General features: G+C 35.3%; 1 protein-coding gene and 1 long non-coding RNA gene across 3 annotated transcripts in view; one reads left to right on the top strand and one right to left on the bottom strand.

The window, feature by feature from the left end:
• Window positions 1-10,000, top strand: part of LOC106879348 (uncharacterized) — a 43,710-nt gene that overhangs the window by 28,930 nt on the left and 4,780 nt on the right. The window contains exons 2-4 of one of the 2 annotated variants that reach the window (XR_016240726.1): window positions 1,317-1,479; window positions 1,776-1,913; window positions 8,585-8,815. This is a non-coding gene — a long non-coding RNA (uncharacterized LOC106879348). Of the gene's footprint in view, window positions 1-1,316; window positions 1,480-1,775; window positions 1,914-8,584 lie in introns of both variants that reach the window. The other variant, XR_016240725.1, reaches the window with a different exon arrangement.
• The window catches only part of LOC149137214 (uncharacterized), a 6,837-nt gene continuing 1,647 nt past the window's right edge, over window positions 4,811-10,000 (bottom strand). Inside the window, exon 2 of the mRNA XM_089347587.1 lies at window positions 4,811-5,268. Within this exon, the coding sequence (XP_089203713.1) occupies window positions 5,007-5,268 (262 nt within the window). The 3' untranslated portion in view covers window positions 4,811-5,006. The remainder of the gene's footprint in view (window positions 5,269-10,000) is intronic.

Raw genomic sequence — 10,000 nt, 5'->3', positions numbered from 1 at the left:
CCTTAGGTTTCACGTCCATAAAGGCCTTCGCTGTGTGGCATATCATCAGATCCCAAAACCTGTTGGCTAAAGCCCTCTCTAGAATATGCAGGAAAAAATGAGCTCGTTTACGCATATATTCGTGTATATTCGTACATATTCAAAAGAATCAGCAGCTATAGAGAACTAGAGCTACTATCTTAACATCACCACTCGGCACTAGGTTTTTCTGTAAAGGAGCATATTTTTAATTTGAGGATAAATACCACGAAATTTGACGCACTTCTTCCTAGCGGAGAAAATCATAGATTGTGATAGGTTCCCTCGCGATCCTTATCTGGAAATGGTCATGAGTAGTGTTACCACGTTGCCCTTGACGAAATCATAAGGAGACACCTTTTTATAGCTGTCTATGTACCTCAGTAAGGGGGCATCTAACTAGTGATGAGTTTGCCTGTAAATAATCAAGCAGTAACCCATGTCTCTTAGAGGTTATTGTCTTTTCATTGAGCTATAAACTATAACAAGCATATGTAAGTGAAGGTCGGGTTTCATGTTCATATTTATATCTGATTAGCTGAATATATTGTATATTGTTCAGATAATGTTGTGTTCTAGATAATAAGATCAAGGATTCTATTGTTACAAAACACCCACACGTACATACATCCATCCATCCATCGATTCATACATAAATACATTCATACATACATACATATATGTAAACATACATATGTACATGTATAATCAGTGTATGTATGTACTCAGCATATTTATATGAGTAAACATACACACCCACCCACCCATAACCCACACACACGCACACGCACGCACACACACACACACACACACGCATACAGTCAATACACACATAAACGTGTGTGTGTATATATATATATATATATATATATATATATATATATATATATATATATATATATACACATACATACATCTTAACATCTAATTTGACTTGGATATGTTGTTTTTTGAAACACCGTAAGCTACAGTATACGTCTAGAGAGAGGCCATTTCGCATACTCATCTAGTGCGAAATAGCACAGATTATATCGGCAGACGGAATTTCGTTAGCACCGGTGGACTGGATTGTGGCATCACGTGATTTCGGCGTAATTTTCGCCTCGTCAGTAACAGATTCCCAATCACCGAATGCCAAGAAAATGTCTCTCAAAGTGATAAAAGTATAAAGCTGACTAAACAGTGATGTCGCAAAACGTTGCCATGCTGTCTTGGTGCCTCAACTTAAGTGCCTAATTCAACTGAATCTTAATCATTTCTTATATATATACTGCAACACAATTTCTTTTCTTCAACAGGCACTGCCCTGTTTAACATTGTCCCAAAACAGATCAAAGAGGAAAAGGATCCCATCACCTTTAAACGGAATCTGGACAATCTTCTTCAAGGAATACCACCTATGCCTGGATACAACTCCCTCAACATGAACTCCCTACTCAAATGGACCATGTATGTATAAATGTATGTAAACATATATATTTGTCTGTATATATCTTTTATCGTTTACTTTTTTCAGTCTTTTGACTGCGACCATGTTAGAGCACCGCCATGAAGGGTTTTAGTCGAACAAATCGATCCAAAGACTTTTTAAAAGCCTAGTACTTATTCTATCGGTTCTTTTGCCGAACCACTAAGTTACAGGGATGTAAACACACCAACACCGGTTGTCAAGCGGTGGTGGGGACAAACACAGTCACAAAGACACGCACACATAGATATATATACACATATATACATATACGATGTGTTTCTTTCAGTTGCTGTCAACCAAAATTCACTCACGAGGCTTTATTCAGGCCGAGGCTATAGTAGAAGACATTTGCCCAAGGTGCCGCGCAGTGAGATTGAACCCGGAACCATGTGACTGAGAAGCAAGCTACTTACCATACAGCCAGGTTGTATATATATGTATTAGATATATGTATAAATATATAATATATAATATATATATATATATATATATATATATGTATATATATATATATATATATATATATATATATATATATATATATATATATATATATATATATATATATATATATATATACAGTTATATATGCACCCTAATTTACGTGTATATACAAAATATATATGTATATGCATATATATGTATTTTTATATGTGTGTATCCCCATATATATACATACATGCTTTTATATGTGTTTATGTATATATGTGCGTATATGCATATGTGTATATGTGTTTATGTATATATGTGCCTCTGTGTGTGTTTGCTTGTCTACGTGCATGTGTGCTTGCTTATGTGTGTTTGTATGCATGTCAATGTCTATATACGTGTGCTTCCCATTCCCATAATCAACGATATAGATCTAAGAAGTGACGTGACGCAGGTATATCAGCTGATTTGTCGACAATCATTCAGTAGAATAAAAGAACTGACCTGAACGCATCTTGTGTTAACTATAATAGACATGAATCCTTACCTGATCAGCTGTTGCCCTCTTCCTTCTACACAACTCATTCCGACCCACATTCAACACTGATTACGGATCTAGTACGACATAGCTAGTATATTCTAGACTAGACACTCCCAACGTTTATTAAAATAAAAGTAGGTTTTCTTTGTTCTTGGTTTTAATCCTGTAAGTACGAAGAAACTGTTTGGTATCTAATTCAATTGTAAAATCGCTATTTCACGTAGCATGAAAATTAACACGTTGGACATTACTTTCAGGAAGTGTGAAGCTGTTCTCAATGACCGATTCCATAATGCGATATTTTAAGTGGTTTCCCTAAAAATGGTTTCCCTAAAAATGGTTTCCCTACGTAGATGGGTAGTAAAATATCTGGTACTTCTACTGTTAATTTGTATGATTTTCGACAGCTGTTAAACATAGTGGGTGCGTCTGTGTGTGTGTGTGTGTGTGTGTGTGTGTGTGTGTGTGTGTGTGTGTGTGTGTGTGTATGCATGTATGCATGCATGCATGCATGCATGCATGTATGTATGTATGTATGTATGTATGTATCTATGTATCTATGTATGCATGTATGCACACGCACACATACATACACATACACATATACACATACATTGCAAAGAAAGTGTATTTTCATATTATCTTAGTGAAATCAATGCGAATCAATGGCCTTCCAACATTATAGACGTAATCAGTTTCAGAATGACTAAAAGTTAAACGTAAGCAGTCATCAATATGTTGGATAGTCTTTGTTGGTCGCTTTTAGGTTTATTACACTGGTCAACACATATTTTCTGGCACAAGGTTTATCGATGGTTTTTAACTAATTTTGGGGTGCTGAATCCAAATCCGGCATCAGATTTTGTCTATCACATCAGATTTTTGAGATATAAAATCTTTTAATTTTGCTAGAAACAGCTATTTAAATTTCATAAAGAAAGAATTAAACATACTCTTTTATTCTTACTTGTTTCGGTCATTTGACTGTGGCCATGATGGAGCACTGCCTTTAGTCGAGCAAATCGACCCCAGGACTTATTCTTTGTAAGCCTAGTACTTATTCTATCGGTTTTTTTGCCGAACCGCTAATTACGGGGTCGTAAACACACCAGCATCGGTTGTCAAGCGATGTTGAGGGGACAAACACAGACACACAAACATATACACACACATATAATATATACATATATACGACGGGCTTCTTTCAGTTTTGCGTCCACCAAATCCACTCACAAGGCTTTGGTCGACCCGAGACTATAGTAGAAGACACTTGCCCAAGGTGCCACGCAGTGGGAATGAACCCAGAACACAGCCACTCCTGCACCTATGTAATTTTTAATAAACCAAAACAGAAAGAGAGTAAATGCACATCAACAAGTAAGAATTAAGCTTGGTTATAACAAAATGTGATTACAAAATCTCTATTCATGGTGGTCATTCATTCTGATCATTTTATTACTGCAAGAACTTCCTCTTTTTTGACGATCTCTTGTGCACAGCTTCTGGAATATCTCTCATCCAGCTCTAGCAATAATCTACCATCATGTTTAAGTCTCATCGGCCTTGGTAGTGTTCTTCCATTACTTTTACATCTTGATGAAAGTGTTCGCCTGGTTTTTCGCTAACATCACCCGGGTTCTCTGGAAAATCACCCAACTGACTGTGTAAATAGTGTAATTTAATGCTCATTCTACATCCAAGAGCTTGCAAACTCAAGAGCAACTCCTCCACAGTCTTTTGATAATTGTCAGCTTTCCTGTTCCCGAGGAAATTCTGAACCACATCAGAGAAGACATTCCAAGCTCTAGCCTCCGCCGCACTCATTGTTGTAACAAAATGTGAATCCCTAAGGAGTGTTCTTACTTGAGGTCCATCAAATATTCTTGTCTTCTTCTCATCACTGAGACTTGGAAAGGTTGTCTACATATATATATATATATATATATATATATATATATATATATATATATATATATATATATATATATATATATATATATATATATATATATATATATATATATATATATATATATATATATATATGTATGTATGTATGTATGTGTGTGTGTGTGTGTGTGTGTGTGTGTGTGTGTGTGTGTGTCTGTGTGTGTGTGGGTGTGTGTCCACAAAGTCTGGGTACATGGAGTAAATAATATCATAACATAAACAATTAAATATAAGAAATAATAATTTATCCCCATGTACCCAGACTTTGTGGACACCCTGTATATATATATATATATATATATATATATATATATATATATATATATATATATATACATATATATAATTAGAAATATAATGTTTCTAAATCTCTCAGAGAGATTTAAGCAGTAGTGGAGCGATAAAGTTGTAGTATATTGTCAACTTAATGTGACAATCCCAATAAGGGAACACACTACTGCCGTTTAGCCCTAGGAAGCTGAACCGCTTCCTGTCGGCCTTGACACAATTACTGTAGGCTGAGTGGAGGAGCTTGTCTCCCCCTCGCAAACTTAAGGACACAGTAATTGTATATATATGAAGCAGTCTTCACTGTGATCAAGAGCTTTGATGAATTGCTTCATCACACCAAGTTTCAGTAAAGGTTTTGCAAACTGTGAAGGGAGCCCAGGTTTTATCTTGATTACTAAGTGTTACTTTAAAGTAAGCAAGATACACCTTGACAAAGTTATTAATGTTGTGCCTTTGAGCCTGTGGAGTGAAGTTTCCACAAACATAACAGAAGATATCAGAGTCATTGCAGGACGTCCTTATTTTTGATGTTGTATCCATAACTAGATCACAGTGGTTCAGTTCACACCTGAAAAGAAGAGGAAGGGCTTTAAAGCAAAACTCAGCTTGAACATATTCAAAATTCGCATGACAATCCAGCCCAAATTCCAACAAAAAAAAAATAGTGGAGTAAAATTAACTTGTATTATGCTCCAAGTAAATAAAGATATATACCGATGACACAAAAATGTAATGTGTTAGAGCAAATCTTAAGTTAGTTTCGGAATCAGCGCCCAAAAATTAGTCTAAAACAGCTCTAAGATTTTATGCCAGAAAATAAAAGTTTTATTTTGTTGACTAGTGTTATGATTCAAACGATTCATAAGAGGGAAAATGCTTGACTCATACATGTACTATTAAAAGATGACAATTCCATGATAAATATCCTCCAAATGTTGATACTTGACAAAACTCGATGACAACCACAAACGTGTTAGATATTAAAACAATATCTCTTTGTAAATAAGTCGTTTGTATTTTTGAATCATCAAACATCCATATTAAGCATCTCTCCAAATTCATTTTCCATATTTTCCATGGTATTTTCACTAAACGAAAGGAAAAAGCTACATATTTTAGAAGTCGTATTAAAATCATGAAATCGTTTATGAAATTGACTCCGTGTATTTTCCTAAACTGTTTACAAATTAATTTATTTGCGCTTTATGTAAGCTCCGTGATTCCCAACGTGGGGCATGGTAATATTTTGGTGAGGCATGCGTAGGCTTATGTTCAATTTATACCTTTTGTACACAATGATTAATATACCAATAAGAGAAAGGGGGCAATTCGAGAATGAGAATGAGTTATTAAAAAATAATTCGAAAATGAGTTATTACAAAAAAATTCTTTACATCCCTTCTATGGACAATTTCATCAAATTTTTGACATTTTAGAGACAACAGGTCGTTTTCATCATATTAGATCTGATGTCACTAAAGAGGGAATACGATTATTTCCTTCGAATTAGTGGTATGTGAAAACATGTAGGTAATTACAAATGCGTGTGTGTGTGTGTGTGTGTGTGTGTTAGAAATCTATGGATGCACAAACGCACAAAACGGAGAAAATGAAACAAATATGGACGACTTGTTCAGAAACACCCGCGAGTGGGGAACAATTCTCAAAAATAGGTCGTTTACATCATTCATAAGATCTGATGTCACTAAAGAGGGAATAAGATTATTTCCTTCGAACTAGTGGTATGTGAAAACATGTAGGTAATTACAAATGCGTGTGTGTGCGCGCGTGTGTGTGTGTGTGTGTGTGTGTGTGTGTTAGAAATCTATGGATGCACAAACGCACAAAACGGAGAAAATGGAACAAAAATGGACGACTTGTTCAGAAACACCCGCGAGTGGGGAACAATTCTCAAAAATAGCCCCAATTGTTTTCCAAAAAAATTCCTATGTCCTCGGAATCTACATAGTCCGAGGTATATTTGTAGAGAACTTCATTAAAAAATATACATTTTCTTGAAAGTTAAAACGAATTGAAGTGGACTCCGGTGGAATTTCCGAAATTCCCCACCCCAACCCCTCCTAAAACACTTTTCCCAAAAAACTTTTGTATATTCGGGATCTACATGATATAACACATATTTGTAGGCTATTTCATTAAAAATATCCATTTTTCTGAAAGTTATGATCATCCAAAGACGGGGGCACAGAAATCTGTAGTTATGCCGATTCAAAAATACATAAAATGAGTAATGCAAGTAAAAAAAGTTCGTCAATATTCAGAGGAATATTTAAAATTTGGATTTATACTCGCTGTCCACGATAAACTGTCACTAAGTTATGGGCGAAAAACTCGAATCTTGTGAATTTTCCGAAGTCCTCTCCCCACCCCTCGGAAAGGATTTTCCCACAAATTTCTTTATAATCGTAATCTATGCCGGTTGAAAGGTATTTATATAAAATTTCATTTAAAAAAAAAACAACATCTTCTTAAAAGTTATGAAGGAAAAACTCGTTCTTGTGAATTTTCCGAAGTCCCCCCCCCCATCCGCCGCCGTTAATTTCCGCGCATTTTTTTTTTCATATTCGTTTCCTACACATGTCTTTTACGTCCGTTGCATTCTTTTTTTTTTCCGGGTAATATTGTAAACATTAACCAAATTTTGAATAACAAAGATTAAATATCACAAGGGGGCATCAGGATTTTAGAAATGATTCGGTGGGGCATGGCCAAAAATCGGTTGGGAACCACTGGATAAACTCATCAAATTTATCTTATTTAAAACGCGAGATCTTTTTTACGAAGTTGAGTTAGCCACAAAACTAATTTCATTTTAAAGAATTTATGGGACTGGGCGGCCGCTGTGCGTGCAACATCGTTATTTCTTCCTGTGCCTGTGAAATCTTGTATCCCGGCTGTAAGGCCTTATTTCCATATACGCCAGCTTAATTTTATTTGTCCAGTCGAAAGACATCTGTTGTTATGTCCTGTTATTATTTTTATTGCATTTGTGTAACATTGTTCGTTTTTTTTTCCGTCCTTGTTTTTGTATACATTCGCTGCTTTCTCCCAAGGAATCTAATGCTCTTAGCTTAGTTTTTCCTTGGGTCTGACCAGATTGGAGCAATATCGAGAATAACCAGCCGAAATTGCAAAGATAATCTGGATCTCGACTGAAGAGAGAAAACTCCGAATGACATGTCCGTGTTTTCTTTGTTTCGTCTATCTGTGTGTTTTGTCCCTTTCTTGTATCACCTAACTGTCTGGATGTTTTGCGTTCTTGTCCCATCCTGTATTATATATATATATATATATATATATATATATATATATATATATATATATATATATATATATATTCAATTCATTTAGCAAACATCCGTTAAAATGCTAACTTTCAAAATCATTCCTTGTCTTCAAATTTGAATCTAACTTGAACTGATTCTTTATTCGACTACAGCCCTTCATTATATAGAAGTAAATCCTCATAATGTGCATCACCTTCTCCCAAAAGACATTTAAATATTTTCTTTTACTCTACATTAGCTTCAATAGAGTGTATAATCATTTTTGAGGTTACAACCATCCCTTCATCGAAGTTCAACATTTTCCCATATGATGCCTGTATTTATACTTACAAAATGCTAGTATTTTACATGCATAATGCTTGTAAGCATAATACAACGCCAAGTAATGAAATCTGAAAATCCTTTATCTTTCCTACAATGTATAATAAAGCTATTTTGACTTACAATCATAATAGGTGTGCTATCTGTTGTAGTAAATGCATGATTCCTTTTTATTGATAAATTTTCCCCAATATTATGAAAGTTCAAAAGAAAAAAAACTATATATATTTTCTCTAATTTTTCTTCCTTTTATAGGGATAATGCTGTGCAGTTCTTCCCTTATACCGGTATCAGGAAAAAACAAATGTAAAAATATGTTTAAATGTGCCATGCCACACGTGTCAATTAAGTTACCAAACTGAAGCGAAAACCAAACACGTATTAAAAGTCGATTTTGAAGCTGGAAATTTATATCATGTACTATGTTTTCACTCCCACTTCTTCGTTATCAATATTTTCAAATAAAGAATGGGCAGCTTCTAAAAATGCTCTTTTTAATATTTCACGCGAACAACACGCAATGATGATACTGTTTCCGATATAGATTTATTACAAATAATAGCTTGAAAATTAATTGTTGAGAATTTAATGATATTTTAAATATTTTAACGTCGTCTTTTCTTATCAATAGTTTGAGAGAGAAATCCGGATAACAATCAAATGGTAAAGATTGAAAAATTACTTTGAATATTATTTGGTTTTGATAATAAATTAAAACACACTTTTATGATCTCTCTTACATTGTATATCAATATAGAGAACATCTCGACCAAATATTGATTTACGGTCGACAGGTTTTTACGCCAATGCTCGAAACAATATCCAATATTTACTAACCAATACACTGTAGTTATTGACTCATATACAATCTGCATCTTCTCTTGCTTTCTCTTTTACTGTTCTTGCAACAGATACTTCTTCTGTTAATCAGCAAGTAGTGTACCGTTCCACCCAAGCCAACCAATTCATCTGCACCTTCCTTTGCCGTCTTTACGTTTGTGTTTTACCCACTAAATTTTCTATGCAATCCTTCTCACCTAGACCTTCGCCACTCTAGAATACTCTGCCACGAGCCAACGAGGGAGCATCTACGTGGTCGTCCAACCGACTGGAAATGGTAGGCTAGTTCCTGTCAAAAGCCAACAGCACTGTCTTATAAATAGGAAGGTTACCTATTAGAGAAGATAGTTCTAGATAAGCCTTAAATAGACAGGATGGCCATGACTGGAATGTCTACTTGATCAGCGCTGACTTAGAGCTAAACAACAATCATACTGGCAAAGATATCAACAACGGTAACATTACACTGACACCCTCACCAAGACCACCACCAACAACAACGACAGTAACAGTACTACCACAACCAACAGCAACAATGATAACTTGTTCTTATCAAAGCACAAGGCTAGCAGCCGGTTCCAGTTCTTGACAAGTACTTTATTTTATCAATCCCGAAAGGATGAGGAGTAAAGTTGCTCTCGCGGGAGTGGAAATCAGTCCGATATCCAAAATACAGTGGAGAAGGCTAGCCACTGGATTTGGTTAAAAAGAGACGATGAGCGATGGCTAGAGAACTATTGAGCTTTGTTTTTAATAACCAGTTGATCTAGCAAGCGGGGTTTCATATCTGTGAGGGGGGCCGGTGCGCATTGATGCCGTCGAGGGAGAGGT

The sequence above is a fragment of the Octopus bimaculoides genome, chromosome 2 (genome assembly GCF_046866305.1).
Source record: "Octopus bimaculoides isolate indiv1 chromosome 2, ASM4686630v1, whole genome shotgun sequence".
In the NCBI taxonomy this organism is placed as follows: Eukaryota; Metazoa; Mollusca; class Cephalopoda; order Octopoda; family Octopodidae; genus Octopus; species Octopus bimaculoides.
The sequence above is the reverse complement of the archived record's forward strand: the minus strand, read 5'-3'. Positions and strand labels throughout refer to the sequence as shown.